This window comes from Arachis hypogaea, chromosome 13 (assembly GCF_003086295.3).
Source record: "Arachis hypogaea cultivar Tifrunner chromosome 13, arahy.Tifrunner.gnm2.J5K5, whole genome shotgun sequence".
NCBI classification, from domain to species: Eukaryota; Viridiplantae; Streptophyta; class Magnoliopsida; order Fabales; family Fabaceae; genus Arachis; species Arachis hypogaea.
In genome coordinates, this window is record NC_092048.1 from 138,286,648 (window position 1) to 138,307,421 (window position 20,774).

At 35.2% G+C, this 20,774-nt stretch overlaps 3 protein-coding genes across 3 annotated transcripts; all 3 read right to left on the reverse strand.

Annotated features, from left to right (window-relative positions):
• Nucleotides 1–4,722: 4,722 nt before the first annotated feature.
• LOC112792009 (uncharacterized) lies at nt 4,723–5,692 on the reverse strand. The gene has a single exon (XM_025835083.3). It carries the CDS (start codon nt 5,384–5,386, stop codon nt 4,994–4,996), a length of 393 nt encoding a protein of 130 aa, XP_025690868.1. The 5' UTR covers nt 5,387–5,692; the 3' UTR covers nt 4,723–4,993.
• Nucleotides 5,693–10,157: 4,465 nt separating this feature from the next.
• On the reverse strand, nt 10,158–12,793 carry LOC112792010 (plasmodesmata-located protein 6). The gene is made up of 3 exons (XM_025835084.3): nt 11,149–12,793; nt 10,649–10,774; nt 10,158–10,547 (listed from the first exon to the last, which is right to left on the reverse strand). Exons 1-3 carry the CDS (start codon nt 11,867–11,869, stop codon nt 10,537–10,539), a joined length of 858 nt encoding a protein of 285 aa, XP_025690869.1. The 5' UTR covers nt 11,870–12,793; the 3' UTR covers nt 10,158–10,536.
• Nucleotides 12,794–17,938: 5,145 nt separating this feature from the next.
• LOC112792011 (ubiquitin-conjugating enzyme E2 variant 1B) lies at nt 17,939–20,694 on the reverse strand. The gene is made up of 5 exons (XM_025835085.3): nt 20,439–20,694; nt 19,528–19,667; nt 19,062–19,187; nt 18,866–18,992; nt 17,939–18,313 (listed from the first exon to the last, which is right to left on the reverse strand). Exons 1-5 carry the CDS (start codon nt 20,464–20,466, stop codon nt 18,255–18,257), a joined length of 480 nt encoding a protein of 159 aa, XP_025690870.1. The 5' UTR covers nt 20,467–20,694; the 3' UTR covers nt 17,939–18,254.
• Between the last annotated feature and the right edge of the window lie 80 nt (nt 20,695–20,774).

Sequence of the window (20,774 nt, forward strand, 5' to 3'; positions counted from 1 at the left end):
ATTTCTCTTCTCTTGGTCTCCTGAGGACTAGCGTATACCACGGTTAGATTCCAATGCTCCATACCATTCTCAATCTGAACGTGCAAGGCTTGGTTATGCCTGCTAATTTCTTGAATGTGAAAATTTGGGTTATTCCACAAAAGCCAGATCCCTCCAGAGAAGCCTTGGGCATCCACCGTCAGATGAAAATTGAAGCCACAATTCTGAATAGATCTCTTTGCTACTTCTCCGCCACACTTGGTCTCCTGAATCGCAACCAAGTCAGGTTTAAATTGCTGAGTATATTCCTTTAATGTTTTTGCAAAGCTTGGGCCAGCAGCCCCTCTAGCATTCCAAGAAAAAATGATCATTAAGACTTATTTTTAAAGAAGCCCAAAGCTTCAAGGATCCAAAATTCAGAGACAAGTTAAACCATGATTGGCCCAACTAGGCCATGTGCACATCGTTCCCCTTCGGGGCTTCTCTTTTTCCCCATTCCACTATTGTCGTAGTCCCTTCGGCCATGACTTCGTCCAGATCCGAGCCCGAAAGGAAAGGTTGCCTTGGGTCTGGGGGTTTTGGATCCATACAAAGGTCCACTTGGGTCTCCAACACCATATGAGTGTCAGATGTCTCTAAAGATTGAGACACATGCGATAAGATTGGGCTGGGGGTAGGGTCAGAAATGGGGGCTATAATATGGGCTTGATGGGTCATGGGCTGTCTTAGGGACAGTTGAGGGGTTGGCTGTGATGAGGCTGGAGTAGCTTGGTGGTGTTGTTGTGAATAAGTTGGGCTTTGGGGTTTGCGTTTGGATGATTGGGCTAGGTTTGGATGGTCAGAAGGATATTCATCATTGATCTGCACTGAAGTGGTAGCCTTGGCCTTTCTCATTTGGGAACCTGTTAGAAATTCCTTCGAAACAATCTCAGCCTGCTTCCTAACAGGGGACACATTGTTTTTCTGAAGACTGCCTTGATCATGCATTGGTTGGTCCCCTTTGTCCTTTTCTGCCAGAATCTCGTACCTTCCTTTTTCCTCCACTGCCTCTATTTTGTCTCTTTCGCTTTTATGCTTCGACCCACTACTTATGTTGGAGGTGTCCTTATTAGTGGGTGTTCTTCTTGTCCTTTTCTGCTTTTGTACTATCATCCATACACCAAAATTTTGGCTTGTTACAATGACTTCTTTACCCTTGTCGTTACATTTCCCTCCTTCTTTGTTCATAGGATCAGCCTGCATCTCTTCCGTCGGAGTATTCTTTTCTGCTTCTTGATGCTGCACTTCTTTAGCCTTTCCTCCCTTACCTTCTTGATTGGTATTAGCCATGCAACTATCACTCACATGGCCAAACCTTCCACAACTGAAGCATACCATATGCAGGCCCTCATATTCTATGTAGAATCTTTTTCCATTCACCAAGTAGGAGGCTTCCAAGGGCTTGCTCAAGTCTAGTTCAACACAGAGTCTCGCGAACTTACCCCGGGATTGATTCGCTGTGTTCATGTCGACTTTAAGCGTCTTACCAATCTGATCACCTACTGTCCCCAGGAAACGCTTGTCGTAGTATTCAATGGGAAGGTCTGGGAGCCTAATCCAAGCTGCCACCTTATTGATGGTAGTTCCGAAGGGGTTGAAGTCTGGGGTCCAACTTCTTATCGTTAGATAATGATCGAAAAGTAGCCAGGGACCTCCTTCCATCACATGCCAGTAATCTTCTTCATTAAACAATCTCACCACATAGAAGTCATTACCAACATCGATGAGGTCCATGCCTCCTGACTTGGCCCACATGGTGTCTAACCTTCTTTTCAGCACTCCATACGTAATCTGCCTCCCCAGGAGTTTCACTATCAACGTGTGTTTCCAAGGCTTCTCTAACCTTTTCTTCTCTGTTTTATTAACTGTAATACTGATGGTGCCGTTAGGGAGTCTTTCAACAGAAATTGATGGTTGACGGTTGGCCTCCTTTCTCTCCTTCTTTAGAGCGTCTCTTTGCATCTGGCTCATATTGAAAAGCTCTTCCATCGGTATTTGCTCTTCCGTTTCCTCTTCAGAATCATCTGATGAACTCCTATCAGAGTCAGACTCTTCGTCATCCGATCTTGGTTCTGCACTTCCATTCATAACAAGATCGGCATACGTTCTTCTTTTGCCATTAGTTCCCACAAAAGACGTTTTCTCGCACATCCACTCCTCTTCTCTAGCTATCCTTGATGTCTCCCCTTTAAATTCTCCTCTGTCATTACGGAGTTTCTTTTTGCTTCGTTGCAGTTGATCCGCTTCTTCAGCGGTAGTTACCGGTGAATTCATGGGAAGGGTTTTTCGATTCCAGTGTCCTACGATTCCAAAGACACACCCTTTGAGTTCCAAATATGATAGAGTGTTCTTTATTTTTTATGTCTTTTGTTGTATAACAGTCTATGTTCATCAAAAACATAGACACAATAACGTATGTCCAGTATTTGTTTTGTGAGACAAAAAAAAAAAAAAAACACGATTATACATAAGAGTACGTAAAATACATATATTTTGTGTCTTTCCCAAATGATGAGACACAAATTTTCATCATAAGACACAAATTAAACTAAAATTTTAGACAAATTTATCCTTAATATTTTTTAAAAATTTCAGATTTATCCAAACCATTTGGTCCTTCTCTTTTCTTTCGCCGGTGCCTCAACCTCCTTCTTTTTCTTTCCAGATCTTCTTCCTTCCTTCCTTCTTTCTTTCTTTCTGCTTCTTTCTCCTTCCTTCTTTCTTTCTTTCTGCTTCTTTCTCTTCTTCTTCTCTCTCTTAGAAGTCTCTCTTAGAAGTCTAACCACTGTCTCACCTCCGGCCTTCCTCAATCTTCTCGGTGCCTCAACCTCCTTCTTTTTCTTTCCAGATCTTCTTCCTTCCTTCCTTCTTTCTTTCTTTCTGCTTCTTTCTCCTTCCTTCTTTCTTTCTTTCTGCTTCTTTCTCTTCTTCTTCTCTCTCTTAGAAGTCTCTCTTAGAAGTCTAACCACTGTCTCACCTCCGGCCTTCCTCAATCTTCTCGCCGCTTCTGCATCTCGCCATGCCTCCTTCCTTCGTTGTCACCGGTCTCACCGTGTCGCTCCTCCCTCACCGTTGCGGACTCGCCGTCAATGTGGGTGCGGGTGTCTATTGTTCTATCTATTTCACACTTTATCTTAGGAGTTTTTTCTTTTTTAGATAATAATATTTGAACACATATTTGGTTATTTGAATTTAGTTTGACTGTTAAATTTTAATAGTTATTTGAATTTAGTTTGACTGTTAAATTTTAATACTAAATTTGCTGTAATTTGATTAGTGTTAATGTGAGTATCATTATACTGCTATTGTTTTGTTTCTATCTTCTTATGCATCTTTATTTTTATTTTTAAACTTTTTTAGAATATATATTATAAATCTTGTTTTGTTATGGGATTATGTAGATGAATGTTCTGATTTTTCAATTAATTTTATTTATAGTTTTTTTTAAAAGATATTAAATCTGAAAGTTGTTATGAGAAAAAAGATTGAAAGATTTGAGGGTGATGAAGATGATAATGATGCTATTTTTTATGCTATAGAAGATAAAGTAAACATTTTACAAATTTTTGTTCTGTCTATTGTAACTACCAAACACAATCGTTTTTTTATCATGTATTTATATATATGTCCATGTCTTTGTGACTCTCACTTTTGTATCTATGTCTTAGTTTATGAGAGACATCAAACAAACACAGCCTAAATATTCTGTCTGAAGCTCATCATCGAATTCTGCGCGGTTTAATTGAACTGGATTAGCAACTCATGAAAGAAAAGAAGTGGATTCATATAGTATAAACGTATAACTTCCCCCGATTCATATACTAGTTTTCTGTTTTCCCATGAAAACGTCCGATTAGTCTTTTTTTTCCCCCCAGTTTGATAGACGGATATATATGCCTCATCTATGAGGCCAGCAAAACCTTAAAAATCCCTTCGAACAGCAGGAATACGTGCATTGTGGAGGTACTTAAAAGTAAAAATATTACATGATAGGTATTATAATTAATTACGCTAGTCGCTAGCATAATCCAAGATGAGGCAAGATTAACAAGATGAGAAATATAGCAGGAGGAGAAACTGCTTAAGAGAGGTTCATGAATCATAACCAACTTGTCTAACAATGTGCTACAAAAGACGCCTCCAACAAGCATGGAACATAACCAGAGCTCCAGGAGACAGACTTAACCAATTAACTGTAATAACAGTTAGGCATTAGCAAACCTAATCGAAACGTGAAAAGAAAAACCTGTTGGGTACTCAGTCACGCAATGATCATACTAACACTATCTATTCTTGGGGACTGGGGAACTGAGGAAGGTTCAAGTTCATGAAGCATGAAGCATTCAAATGAGCTTGGAATCTCTAAATATTAAATTGGGAAACATCAATAACCCCCAACAAAGTACTAATCAATTATCTGCAATCCCCGCCCAGAGAGAGTTTTAAAAAATGTTGATCCCATCACCACCTATAACCAACACCAGAATCACGAGATACTATCGCAGACTAGGCACAACATTAGCAAGCCATCTTCCTAAACTAACATTCCATTGCAGCAACTACAGCCCGTTAAGCAAGCACTTCCGTAATCACGCAAAATCAAGTTTCCAAATCTATGATGTACAGAGATATAGGTACCAATTACTGCGTGACTTGTCCCCCTCGAATAGAAATGTTCCCCAAACAATACAATACACAATAATAGATTGAAAATGCAAGAATCCCAAAATGGAACCCTATAATTATGACTTCTGAATCACGTCGTGTAAATTCAACATTGACTCAATAACCGTCAATTTCTTTTAACTATAAAGAACGGATACAACTTGTTCCTAGCAGTAGCACACTTCAACAACATCGACGACAACAAAAAAAAGAAAAGAAAAAAAAAGGTTCAATTATATAGCTGGAACCGAAAACCGAAAACAAAATTATAAGTAGGGATCGGGGAAAACCTAGGGAAAAAGAGAGAAGCTCAATCGCGATTCTTCAAGCGCTCAACGCGCTGGTTCAACTGCTCGATCTTGACGACGAGGTTGGTGACGGAATAGAGAAGCCAGTAGAAGAGGAGCGCGGAGGCGATGAGGAGGGCGTTGCGCTGACTCTTCATGATGGACTTCTGGTGGCGGAGGTGCTCCGTGGGAGTGCACGAATCTCCCTCGCAGGAAGGCCTTGTCTCGTACTTCCAGTAAATGTCCATTAACAGGAAGAGGCAGAATGGAACAACGGAGAGGAACGGTTTGAGGAGGTTGCGCGTGACGGCGATGAGACCCCTGCGGAGGCCGTCGAGGCCGGGGATGGTAAGGAGGAGGACCATGATTGCCTCTGCGGCAGCAGCGTAGCCTAGCACAACCCACTCGAGCGCCATCGGTGTCAGATCTGTGGTTTCGGTTGCGGGGATTTGAGTGAACGAATACTCGTTTTCTTCGATGACAAGTAGCTTTTCTTCCTCTTCTTTATTTTGTGGGCCTCGCTAAATCAGGGGGCTTTTATACACACACAGGGATATAACCATCATGCGACACGTGCTGTACACGTGACACTCCAAGAGTGAAGAGTATTTTTTTTTTTTTTTTGGGGGGGTCAGGATTCAGACCCACAGACGGACCCAAACCGCCGAAGAACCGGAGCCCCAACCCTGAGACCAGACCCTCGATCTCGCTGGCGTTGCTCGAACCCGACGTCCAGCCTTCCGAGGTCCATCGCCGATTTATAGTCCGGTGTATGAGCCCTTTTGCATCGGCAGTCCTTGTTCGCGTGAAGAATATTTTAGCTTTTTTCTTTTTTGGACTAAGTACTATGAAGAGTTTGGGTTTCTAGAATAATGAGGAGTTGAATCTATTAATTATTACGATTCTGAGCTTCAAGCCCAACTATGTAACAGAGGCCTAACTACAGTTTTTGGTGAGTTTAGATGAGGCTCACCTGTTGCAACCAACAAAAGGCCCACGAAAAACGTAATCTGTCTCGCAAAAAGTATATAGATTAGATTTTGATGTTTCAAAGACCACAAAAAAAGGATTTGATATTCTTTTTTTTTTATAAATATGGTTAACATAAGACTGTTTTACTCTTAAAATTTGGAGATTTTGAATCAAGTGAGTGTTTTTTATATGGGAATGGCTCTTATATTTGGAAGAGTATATGTAAAATTTGGTATTTTTTTAAAAGATGGTTTTATTTGGTATATTGGAATCTAAACTAGATTTTTTGGTTTTTTAATTGGAGAAAAGAGGTGCAGTAGATAAATTATGTTCACATTTTTCATTCGGATCTTCGGATCTTGGATTTTTGATCATTTGGACAGTAGCACTTTTAGAATATCTATTCTCTTTTAAATCAGTTTTTCTAAGGCAACATTCTTTTCTATAATTTGGATGTGCAAACAAGTTCAGTTGTAGGATGATTTTGGTCTAGTGCGATCTCAAAAGTTTATGATTTTCGTAGTGGTTATTTGTGACTCAGTAAGAAGAAGTTTAGTTGAAAAAATTAGGGGAATTGACTTTGACTTTGGCGTCATTTTATTCTAAAAAAACATAAATTATTGGTTTGGCTTTATCTTAGGGAGGCTCTACCTACTGCTGCTTTTCGTTTTAGAAGGGGCATCTCATCGACGGATAGCTATCCACAATATTTTTCTGGACAGGAATCGGTTGTTCATTGTATTCGAAATTGTCGAAAGCTCAGCTAGTTTGATAGGTTTTGGACATTTCTAATTAACCTCTGAATTTGATAAATTGGTTCTTGATTCATGCAAAAAGCGCATTTTAGATTTTTTTTCTGCTGTATCGAAGATTTGTCATTTCAGAAATAATGAGATCTTTTATGCACACGAGTCTTGGCCTCCTAAATAAGGTGACTAGTATGGCGCTGTCCTTGGAAAAGGAGTTTCGGAATGTTTTTGAGTTGCAACAAGTTTTTATGCCCTCTACCATTAGTGCCTCATGGATTCTCCCTTCGGTGGATACTTTTAAAATTAGCTGTGATTGAAGTTATTCTGGTGTTGGTGATTATGTTGGTTTTGCCTGTATTAGTAGTGATTTGAATGGAAGTTGACAACGAGACTGTTTGGAAATGATTGAGAGTCGTAATATTCTGCAATGAGAGTTGTTTGCTATTTGAAGAGGATATCTTCTTGTCTGAGACTTAGAACAAAGAGATGCTATTTATGAAATAAATTATGTAGATGTCTTTACTCTTGCCAATAATTTTGGGGATAACTTTGATTTTGCTGGTCCTTTGGTGCTGAAAATCTAGGACATCATGTCTTGAAATGGCATGTTGGCCTGCGGTTGATCTTGAGATATGTAAATAAAGTAGCAGACATCATGGCAAATAAACTTCTGTTATATTGGAATAAATTTGAGAATAGTATTCAACGAAACACACACACACAATGACTTGAACAATTTACAATGCTGCCTTTTGTTTTTTAAAAAACAAATAAGACAATATAATCATAAAACATAAAATACAAAGACACAAAAATTAATATTTTTATATTTTATTTAATGATAAATTAAATATAAAATAAATTAAATAATACAAAATTTAATTTTTATTTATTTATTTTTTTACACAAAATTTAAAATAAAAAATAAAATAATAAAAATATAACTATAAAAATTTGATAGCGATGATAAAAAAAGTTGTGTCTGGTCTAATATTTTTGTGTTTTTTTCGATAAAATATATTAATTTAATATAAAAAATATTTCTATTTATATTTCATTTGTGCAACATAATTTTATATATTCATATCCATATTTTATTATCTTATTCTTTTAAACGAAGTCCATGAGACGGAGTCTAGTCAAAATTTGATGGGGGAGTAAAGCGATGAACAAGTCTTGGAAGCTGAGAAATATTCCTGTACACAGTACACGTGAAAGCTTTATATGACTCTGCACCTAACCATGTCCTAGTTTTTTCGTGGTAGATATGATTACAAGTTGAAGGTCGATGCCAAGTTTCAGTACTATACTATTTGTGAAGGTTCTTTCAAACTCAAATTAAAGCAAGTCAAGAGCAATGATATCTATAAAGTCACGATTTCCCGTGTTCCTCAATCGTTAATCTTTATAACAGTTTACCCAATACATGTCCCTCATCGGTCATCACTACTATTATTTTCCCCCACCCATTCATAAATACATAGATAAATATCGTTATATTCCCGTCACACACAGTGCATGCCACATTTTGAAGTAGATAATTACTAGCAACCTAAATTATAGAATCTTAACTTTTTAGATAGCGCCATATTGCAAAACGAAGATGCAAGTGTGAGCCAGGGTTGCTTTTAAAAAGTTTTAAAAAGCTATAGAACAAGCCAAACCTACTTGCTCACTAACTGTATCTCCTATCATCAAACAAATTATTATTCAAGTCCCTTCTCGTAGTTTCCTCGCTTGTCATTTTCATTTATTCTTCCCTTATTAGCTTGGATTCTTAATCTCTTCGAGCTTCGAGCTTTGATTAGATACCACATTTCTTACCTTTTTTTTTCTTTTGTCTTCAGTTGCTTTAACTTAATCCTACCCAAATTGTAGAAATTAAATACATGCAAAACATAACAACATGTGCAATAAGTTAATTAATCAATAAAAAAATGCAATTTGGATCAAATTCACTCCTTATATACCTTAAGTAACTAGAAATGATCTAATGGCCAAGAATTTAAATAGTATGCATAAAATTCGTGTTCTGATATAAATATAAATGTATATTAAATCAAGGTTCACACGTCACTATCTGATATAAGTTTAGTCCTAATTAATTTAGTTACATACAAATGATTTAGTCCCAAATTCACGGCTTTCTTTTTATTTTTATTTTTAGGCTTAAACTTTCTTGTCCGCCATTTTTGCTGCTCTGAATTAGACCTCACTTAGACACTTACTAGAACATCCAAGAAAATGATTTCCACTTCAATATACCCTCATTTTTACATTGTTTGGTCAATTTTGTCTAACTCAAATGTATTTTAACCAAACAGAGAAAATAAGTTATGTTCATTTAATTATTTCCCCTGCAGAATCATGTATATATGTTTCAATAGTCATTGATCTCTAATGAAGATTACGACTAACGTATTAATAAAACTGTAGTAAATTTTTAACTGAATCACACAATGAAAGGAAAGCAGATAAGGTGAGTCATCCTAGTTCAACTTAATTAGTACTATTTAGGTAGGAATTTGATAGCTCTAACTTTGAAAATGGGTTATAAATTAAATATTACTTTATACTATTATTTGTCTGCATATAAGTTATTGCAATTTGGCATCTTTTGTCAATAATATACAAATCCATTATGATCCACCTGTTCATTCTTTAATGGCCATGCTTAAACTTATCTCTATCTTTTTGTTCAATTTAATCGCATCTACTTAATTCCTTATCAAATTTTATTTGACAGAACGTACAACTTTATAAAGATTAGAGGGTTCCAAAATTAATTTTAACATAAGGATTAACGAAGTAATTGTGTTAGGTGGTGTCAATGCAAGGATTAGATAAAGATGAAAGGGAGAAGATTCTTGGGGATTTTAGGAACATTGTTTACTAAAAATTATGTAATATCATCATGCTCCTATAATCATTGTTACTTTATGCCAACATCGTTTTCCTCTTTACCTAATGACATATTGGCCCTTCAGGTGTTATATTATAATAGAGTGATGATGATAGTGTTTAATCATTGCAAGATTATGCTTTAGAATCCTTAATATTTCATTTCTTTTTTATTTTTTCTTTCTCTCTATCTCTTTACCTGAGAAACCTGTTTAGTGAATAGCAGAGTGCTTTGGTGAAACATAATAGCAGAGAGACTAATAATAATTAGTTAGGAGTTAAGGCTTGTCAACCAAAAAGAGTAGCAAATAAAGAGCAGTAATTGGTCATTGATGTCTATGAATGAAAGATACCCAAGTACTTAGAAAATTTGTTGACCACCTTCAACTCATTAAAATGTGAAGTATGCATCAGTTTCAAATTTTGTTATCATTAGCATAAATAAGATCAAGAAGCAGAAATCATAAGTAACATCCTCATTAGCAGGAAACATTAGGTGTAAGAAATAACTTTATGGATGGAAAGTAAAGTTGTTGATATGCTCTAACATAAAAAGTGAGCAATATAACTTAACATGCTTCAGTGTTTAATTAATATTTGTACACATTGGTAAGACACTAGACAAATTGTAAGTGGTCATAACTCTCAAGAGAGTGGAATCTTGAGCTTTTTTTCTTTCTTTCTTTCTTTCTTTCTCCTTATTGCAACTCATTCTTTAAAGAACTACTTTTTCCATACACATCATCAATTCTATCTTTACCTTCACAGGTATTCCTTATATATATTATAAAGAGAACTATGCAAGAAACTCATAGAGGTAGGAAAATGATGGAACACAAAAAAAGGAGGAAAAGTAGAGAGACTGAAAAGGACTATAGAAGAATAGTAACAAAAAAGAGCCACCGAAAGACTAATAATTTTACCAAGGAAAAAGCATTCTTTATTTATTTACCACCTGCATGCATAATCAAAGAATAATCCACGTATTAATATTAATATTAGAACCATGCATGATGATGAATTAAATGTTTAAACACATTGGAAAGCATAGATTACCTTTGTGCTTTTCGCAGACCTTGGACAAGAAGGAAAGGAAAACGATTATTAGAGCAACACCAGCTATGAGACCAATTAGGATGGCTAGTGTCTTCTCAATTTCATCATCATTGTGATTGCTATCATCTGCGCTCAAAATTATAACAACAATTTAGTTAGTTTCACGGATCTTCTTTGCTTTCAAAGGACTCTTCATCAATTCGAAAACAGAAAGTTGAAATACTTTCAAACTTGACATGTTTCTCCTTTTTCCAGTTATTATTTATTCTTCTTGTGTCCTGAATCAGAAATAAGGTTGAATATTTGAATAGACTAGAGGGTATTTCAAGGTAGATCAAATAATTACCAAGTAGAAAATAAAGAAAAGATTATATTGACTAATATTATGACTTAATTTAGATAATTCCCAAATAGCAAAGCAATTCATGCCTTGCACTTCTCACATGACATCACTTCTAACTAATTCTCGAATCATGTGTTAAGGCAAGCTCAAGACTTACCGTTACTGTTGCGCGAGTACCTGCCACCTTCCGAGTATCGCGCGTAGCACTTGGCGAGATACATGTCACCCCACGTGGATGCTCCGCACTCCATTTTCAACCGTTGGATTGCATCAGAGAGGCAATCCTGACACTCCGTTGGGCTGAGGTCTCCCGTGCACTGCGCCACACCCCGCGCATTCCCCGACCCACTCGTCCTGTACGTCTTATAGGTGCTCCCATCTGACGTCTCCAAATACGCCAGCACCTCATCCCGCCTGGTCATCGCATCGGAGGTCAACCCAATGGACGGTCCACATTTCTTCATCACCGCAGTCTTGTCTTCCACTCCCAAGAAGCTCACATTATCGTACTTCACAAAGCATCCGTCCAGCTGCAACGCGCCGCCGCATGCGTCTAGGCAGAGCGTGCCCAGCTGATTGACGGCACGCTCCACGCAGCGGGAGCAGCGGTCGTTGGAGAGGTCGCCGCGGCACTGGTAGAGGCCGTAGACGGTGGCGGAGGAAGAGGGAGTTGGCTGAATGGTGAAGTTGTTGTAGTTGGTGAAGGTGGCTGAGTTTATGAGTGAGGTTAAGAGGGAGTTTACGGTGTTCTCGTAGGGTGAACCCGGCATGAACTTCACCTGAGAGCATCCTCCGAATATGAATGAGTCGGTGTCAGCCATGGCGGAGAGCATGATCATCATCCCCGCCAGCAACACAACATGGTGCTGATGAGCCATGTTCGTAGATCGATGGAGATGAATGCTTTGCTTTAAAGAGAATTTACGTAAAGGAGGAGACTCCTTCCTCTTCCCAGCTATATATGATTGTGAAACAAACAACAATAAAAAAACTCAATCATTAAGTGCTATATGGTTAAAGTCACATACCTAATGTGTATATATAAATATTTTTCTTTTTTGTAGGGTGGGTAACTTTTTTTATGACTAGTAGTGGTACTAATAACTAATTAAGCTAATAAGCACTAATACAAGTTAGCACAAATAGACGAGGGTATGTGCTTTTTAGTCATTGGAATTTCGGCCTTATCAATAAAAAAGAAATTAAGCTAATAAGCTCTCTAAGTCAAAAGAAATGGTTATTAACTTATTATGAAAGTTTGCTCATGGTTGACTCCAAAGACAGATTTTTCTTGTAATTTTTCTTGGAAACCATAAATGTCAAAAGAATACTCTAATATTAGATGAAAATGTTACAATAATTTAAGATTGAAGGCAATAATTGACACATAATATTGATCTGGTCTTTCTGGATTTCTGCTACAATTATTTCAAGTACTATCTTTTTAACCAATGATTAATCTTTCTCGTGTAGTAATGTCATTATTGAAATGAGATCAAATACTCTGAAGTCAAGTACAACTGATTTAACCAACAAAACTAGTAATTTACTCAAAACAGATAGGTGAGTCATATAATGAAACGAAGTACTACTAGTTTTCATGAGCAACTGTTGTTGCATAGGCATTAAAAGCAAAATTGGTGAAGTTGCTCAATTAGTATGTGACACAAAAATAAAATAACATGTTTATTTTGTTAAAAGGAAAAAAAAATGGTACAGTATAGCTAGCTTAGATTAGATGATTCCTGTACATTGAAATCGCTATCTTAAGTGTGTTTAGATAATTTGATTTTATTCCTTTCAGTTTTTGTGAGGACAGTATAGAAAAGAAAAACTATTCTTGGTGGTCTAATTGGGTTCTTTTGATAGAAACAGTTTGTTTGAATATGACTTGCTTAATAACTTTGAAGCTCATCATTTATTATCATCTTTGGCATATCTGATTCCCTTTTACATCTCTTTTTCACGTATATAAAATAATTATGTGTATTATTATAATAAACAAACAAACTTTCAACTGTTACACTATAATTTCACGACATACTAAAATAGATCTGAGAACAATAATGTTAATGTCTCAACTATATATTACTCTCTTTTGAGTTTTGATAATCACCAAATACCAAAGCAATTATTAACATTTTCCAACACTTTTATTTTTATGGATTAAACTTGCGATCGGATTTGATAGCCAGCTGGCAATTTGATGGGCCCTATATATACAACCCATGAATAATAATGATAAAAATTAACTCACCTTTAATTTGATGAACAAAGTTGTTTGAGCTATATAGATTGAGATAATTAGCTCTATATGTTCTTGTTTAATTTATATCTTCATATTTGATTTTCATATAAGTTTAAGAGCCTTTTAAATTAATTGTTCTTCTTCAACTTTATATTTAGTTCCACTTTCATTTCAAGTGTCCCTCAAATTTTAATGATTATGATATTGATAACTTTGTGTTCATATTTTGCTTTCAATTGCTGCTGCATTTGAGTATTTTTCACGCTCATGGTATTATTCATGGCCAATATTATAATAATATGTGGATTAATCTAATAGTAGAAAGTGTTACTTTTTTTTAATGATCGGTGCAGAAAACTTCATGAGAAGATTTTTACAAACAAGATAAATACATTTGATTTCACATAATGTTGAGAACAAAATAATGTTCCAATGAAAAAAAGTTGTTAAAGCAAAGTGTTTTTAAGACAAATGGTGTCGTTACATAATTTATATATTTGTTGTTTTGTAAAAAGAACTTCTTAGGTGGATATAACTTGATTAACAATTAATGCGGAAGGTAGAATTGATTGATGTTAACTAATGAAGGATTATCACTTACTTACATGTTGGCGCATATATAAGATAATAATAATATATAATTGTTAGGCTGAGTTAAATCCAAGTTGGTGCAAAGTATATATACCATAATAGTATCCATGATATCAAAGAAACAAATAATAAGCAATTAACTAATCTTGCTAGATAGTAGATTCTTACCAAAAGCAATTATGTTAGGAGCTGTGAGGGTGCATGGGATTGGACAAAGACATTTCTCCATCCATCCTATACAATGCTAGGTAGAGTGAGAAACTTCCTAGCTTTAACCATTTGCATTAAAATTATAAGCCCCACATACAATACAAGTCAATTCCAGCCCAACTCCGTATGCATAGAAAATTAAATCAACTTCATTAGATCAATTTAGGCTAGTCGAGTGATCAGTTTACTGATATTATGCATACAACAATCTATTGACTATCGACAAATTCTTAAATAGAGCTCAAATCCAGAGAATACGTGACACAAAAAAAATCAACTTTATTTATTCGTAACATAACAATTCAATATAGGTGGTAAACTTTTATGTTGATTAAAAATGATGAAATAAAAAGTACATGATATAAAAGATTGGTAGATTTATTATCTTATAATCTTGAATATAAACTTATTTCATCAGTCACTTTTTTTTTTCATGATTTAATCTGTTCATTTAAATATTTTAAAAAGATTTATTTGGACTTGGACTTGCTCTTAATTAATCCAACTCATCAAGCTACCAACACTGACTGCAATTGACAATATATATAATATTTGATAATACATCATTTATGAATTCCACCATTCAGTTTAAGTGTGTTCAAACATGTGTATGTGTGATATTGAACATTGTGTGGACAATTGACTAATTTTATAATGAGTTGTTCAACTAATACAAGCAGCTGAAAAACGGAAGTAGAAAAAGAGAAGGCTCTGCTAAAAGTCTATATATAGTTAATAGGAATAACATTCTTTTATATTTGTAGTGTGAATAATACAATTTCACAAACTCTAATTATATTAAGATCTGGAGTCAATGGATGGAATTGACTGAGGAATGAATAATTTGGGTGTGATTGTTAATAGCCGTTGGTAATTGACTTGATATATACTCATGTGATGTGTTTTATGGACACATAGATATGACTACAGTATATATATTATTTTAAAAAAAAAGGTTTTTAATGATTGGATTTAATTTATATTTTTTATATTCTCTTTCATATTTTGAATGTCTTGAGACTTACATGCTTTTAAAAAGAAAATAAGTTATATTATATTATTTTGTATTTATTAGCAGCACATCATGACTGATTAAAATGACAAAAAGTCACAAACACAAGGATTCCCTACCACCAAATGGAATGAGAGAACAGCAAAAATAGTAATTCTGATCTCTCAAATGTCACCTTCAATCCACAAATCAAACCTTTAACTCGCGTGATTTGCCGGACAGCTACATGTATCTCATTTTAATAAGAAGTTTAGTGGCAAAGGATTCCCAGTATGAGTATGTTTAATAATGAGAGAAAATAAGATGTTTTAGCAGTTTTAATCGTTTGTCTCAATTATAAATATATATATATATATATAATATATATTAATTGAAAAAAAAATAAAAAACTAACTTTTAGTTAGTTAATATTAATTAATTTTAGTTTAAGATTTAAAATAAAAAATTTATGATTTAAGATTTAGAATAAATAAAATAACTTAAAAAATAGTTAGTTGATGTTAGCTAAAAAAAATTGGTTACTTAAATTTTTTTTCCAAAAGTTTAATGATGAAAACTACTATACGAGTGTATGTTACACATTTCATGAATGGCATAAAAAGAAGAGAAACTAACCACCCAAAAAGCTTCAATTATTATGCCTCTTCTTTAAATAAATTGTCTGGCAATAACAAAATTGACTTACTCCCACATTACAACTAAGAAAAAGGCGTTTGGTTTATGACATTTGAGTTTAAGATTTTAATGGAACTTTTCGTTATGGATACGTTTTCCTTTTATTATAAAAAGTTTTTCCATTTTTCCAAAATACAATAATCTAACAAGTTTAGATGCACTATATATAGCTCTTTCATACTCTTTCTACGTGACCAAGCAATATAATATGTCACCAGAAGCACTATGTTCCATTTAATTTAAATGTTAGACATACTTTTAGAATATTTTGTTCCAAAGTCTAAGTCAATATAATTATTTTATATGCATAGTGCATACTGATTTCCGTTGGTAGACTTGGGGTTGACAATATAATTAATTAAGATAGTCTGGTTGATTAGAATCACAAGTCTCAAATGAGAGTGATTTGTATTAAGTGAATAGGAGGTTGAGGTTGAATAGAGATGAAATTGATTGATGTCTACGTATCGAATAATTGACCTAATAGAAAACAGAATCCTTCAAATACGACTAAACTATTCTTCATACGTGGTCAAGTCGTTTTAGGGGGAAAAATGAGAAAAATGATGACATTTAAACTCTTTTATACGGTTTTAATTACCACTAAAGTGAAAAAGGAGATAAAAACAATAATATAATACCTTTTTTTTTTTCATGATGGAGTGTTATATTATTCAGTTCACTCCACAAGAACACGTTACATTCAACGTATAGTTCAAGTTTATTTCATCTGTGAGAAAGAGAAACACACATGGTTGGTTGGTGCAGCAGCAATGTAAGGTGGAAGGAGGAAGCAAAAGAAAAGAAAAGGGAAAGAGGATTGCAAGAGGGGAAGGATTGAAGGAAGGTCACCTCACACACATTCAATAATATAATATTTTGTATGCATTATTCATTGATATTAACATGAGAAATTAATGAGGATTTTTGTCTTTTGGCATTTGATGTGCCACCACATAAAAGTAGTACTCTACATAGAGGCATTTCAGCCTCAACTTCCGACCAAAATGCCAACCTCATTTTGCCCCTATTATTAGATAAGGTTTAATTCACCATGGCTTTTGCCATTCCATTACCCGATTTTGGCGTAATTGAATCTCTATCTCGACAACATAGGTGCCCATTGTCCAATCTTACTTCTCATCACTCTGGCTATATATAAGGCTACAGGATTCGGAACGCAAACTTGAATAATTGAATATCAAATCCCACATTGCACGTTCCTGGCTAGATTATTTGTAATGTATCCATGTCCACGTGAAAGTGCCGTTTTGTATAGTTAGCTGTGTAAGTATGTAACACATATTCCTATAAGACTATATATAGTTTCCTAAAATATACTTCTCCAATTTGGAAGATCCAAATTTTTCAATAATGAAGGGCAGTGCATTTCACATTCGGCCTCGTGAGTCGTAAGAAAGCAAATAGTTGATTCTTTACACACTTTCAGCGTCTGTTTTTTGAGTTTAGGCCACGCAGGAACTTAAAAGGCTCTATAGGCTGCTTCAGAGTTTTCTTTATTTCAGAATAACCATAGCTCCTATGAGACCCATACCCAAAAATACGTCGTAGAGCAAGGAGAACAAAGTAAGAGCTAGTGTCAGATACTATTATGCCTTAGTGGCCTTTTTTGACAACCACATATATCTACGTTTTCACAACTTACATCGCATCAACCGTTTGGTTGACCGTTATTTATTTATTTATTTTTTGTTATGGAGATTAAGACCCAATGTAATATGGAGGTTCATTGTCAAATTCTTTCCTTTGTAGCAATTTTCCCGTATATCATACCACCTACACCTAGGGGTGGCAAGCGGGGAAGTCCACCCCGCTGCCTAGTGAGGCGGTCCTAAAATCCCACTCCGCCCCGCCTAACTGCGGGCTGGCGGGCTAAGCCCGCCAAATCTCCTCTTTTTTTTTCCTATTAACTATTAAATAATATATATAATTTCACAATCATTTTAATAAAGTATACAGACGGGCTAGTCAGGCTTTTGCTATTTGGCAGTCCCAATTTTCCAGCCCAACCCGCCTTTTTGGCGGGTTACGCGGGCCGGCCTGGCGGGGTTATGCCCGTTTGCCACCCCTACCTGCACCTACTAACAATAATCTCTCTTAAGAGTAATAAGGATGATCAAAATGCAAAAACGAAACACCACTGGAATTAATGATGACCAATGATGCAAATTAATATGTTGAGGAAATCAATTCAATGACAAATCCACTGTTATTGCCACACTTTCAGCATAAAGTATACAGACGGGCTCACATTGACTTAGACACAATACATTCGAAAAGGAAGATAAATAGTTCCAACAGCCAAATCAGATGTCATCATAAAAGCAGTTTAACAGAATTCACGATAAATTCAGAGATCAAATAGAGGCTCTTTGATTGCTCCAGGTTACATAAGATACACAGATGGTCCATAATTACATTTATAAATGCATTAATCCGTGAGGGGAGATCATCTATTGAATATAATTATTTACATTATTACTCTTGGGCTGGGCTCTCACCTGGATTACACAATACAACATTTCACCACCAGCCCCTTCTGATCAATCCTTCCTTCTTCGTTTCCTAAAAGTAGCACAAGACCATTCAGTATCTTCAAACTAAGATGGTAAAAGAATTAGGAGAGTAAAGGGCACCTCGGGTATTTTCTCTTTTATTTTCAAAGTACCATATTTGAATTCATGCTTTCAAGGCTGACCTCCCACTGTAATAGTGGAATTACAGCTTACCAGTAAAATTACAGCAGTTTCAGTTTTATTTCTTCTAGTAATACTAGGTTCATATCATATTACCATGAAAGTTTACAAATACACAAATATACAAATTAATTATCAAAAGTGTGTGTCGGCTTGGTTTCCCTCACCTTATATGCACATATAATATTTTTCATTACGATATTTCTCCTACAAGTCAATGCATATATGTACTGCTATATCAAATCATCAATGTCCATAGGAATGGTGTTTAGCCAAGGATGAGAACGAAAGACAAATATTGTTGTATCAAGATTATAAATTATCCATGTACCCCATTATACAGAAACTATTGAATGTAGAGAGACAGTAATCATGCATATAGAAATAATACTACGAACAATCCGAAATAAGATCAACATACCTTCAGGAGGCTGAGCTAGCTTCCTGTTCTGTGGAGACGACATTTCTTTCTTCAATTGCAATAAAATGTCTTCCATCGTACACTCTCTTTGCCAGTTAGCAAGCATGGGAAACAATTGTGGTTCAACCTAGTAATTTAATTATAAGTTAAATCTTCAATCAACAATCATAATAAATCCCTCACAAAAGTTACCTACCACTCCAGTCTCTTGGTTGACGCAAGTCATGTTAATCCTTGTCTGAAATCTAACAGATGGTGGATTGTCTGGATAATCCTTACCACAAAACAATTTCAATTGGTAGATACGCCCTTCGTGGACAGTCTGGTTAAAAAAGAAGATCAATGGGAAAGTTCAGCAAGTCAATACAATGCTTGGGAAACAGTAATTATATATATCCACTAGCAGGAAGCACACACATAAAGATTAAAGAAGAAAAAGCATACAAGTAACATGTTTCCATTTAAACCATGTTTACTCTGTAGTTTCTGTGTTTAATCATATGAAAGTATACTATACTAAAATGGAGAGCTCCATAACCTCTTAATCATTTAGTTGCAAAATAATAATAACAAGATAAACCCCCCACAATTTTTGGAGATGTTTTATTACAACAAACCATATATAACATATAACATAATTTTAATAATAACAAACATCTTACACCAGGGGGACCTATAATTGTCCCAGTCCATGATTGCATGTAGATATCATCAGCATCATCCATTCCATAGCTTACAGTTCCATCTCCAATTCCCTTCTCACCTCTCTCAAGCTCTTCCAATAATCTGAAATTCCTAGGAACTGCACAAATATGGCCAAAATTTAAGCTAGATAACTGCAATTTGGAATTATTTTATACAGCACTTAAATATAAATGGTAAACATAGTTATCAAATGTTGCAACCATTTTCAAATACATTCGAAAGAGGGGCAGGGGGGGGGGGAGAGGAGAGGAGAGGAATACCCAAACCACAACACTTGAACAGAAAATGGCACATAAATTATAATGTCAGCAGGCAAGAACATCGTTATGGCAAAGAAATGCGGCATTACCAAGTTAAAGGAAACAATGAAGAAGAACAAAACAAAAGATAAGTGTAACATCACACACTCTTCAGGCTAAAACCTTTTTGTTCCCTGTTTCATTTATCAGATGGATAATTTTAGGTTTTGAGAAATTAACTAGATGAATACGAATAAAGACAAAATAGAAGAACAATCTAAGTCAATATCTATAATTGATACACTGATGATTTCAATTCCAAATATGCAAAGTTATAATCTCATGATAACGGACCCATATGTAATAGCTATAGCTAGGTATTTAACCCATTCACACGAATCAAACAAACAAAGTACCACAATTAGAAATTCTAGATTGCACACACAAACATCCAGAAGGCGAAAAAATTAACCACAATTAGAGAACGAGCTGACAAAATAATGATCGAGAAAATTCAACCCAATTTAGGGGTAAAAAATGCTAGGAACCAAAAACCCACACAAAAAAAGAAAAACAAAAAAGCATGAAATCAGGAATCGGGAATCGGCGGGAAGGTGTAGAATACTGACCAACAACACTTGATCCTTCGGAACCCATTATTAGGGCGATGAAAAGAAACGGAGTAGGTGAAGATAGGGCTAGGGTTTTGGAATTGTAGAGCGAGAAAGTCACAAGGTTAAAGAGAGAGAAAGAGAGGATGAGTGTGACTTTGCGAGTCCAAGTGATGATGTTTGCGAAGTGGAGATTGGGATTAGGGAGAGAGTAAAGTAAGGGGTCGCGTCTATTCTATCGTAATTTAATATCAAATTAACTTTAGATCAGGTCACTTACCCCATCATTAGATCCTTTTATATTATTTTTCAAAATTCTCATTTTGTTTAATTTCTTCATATATTTTTATATAT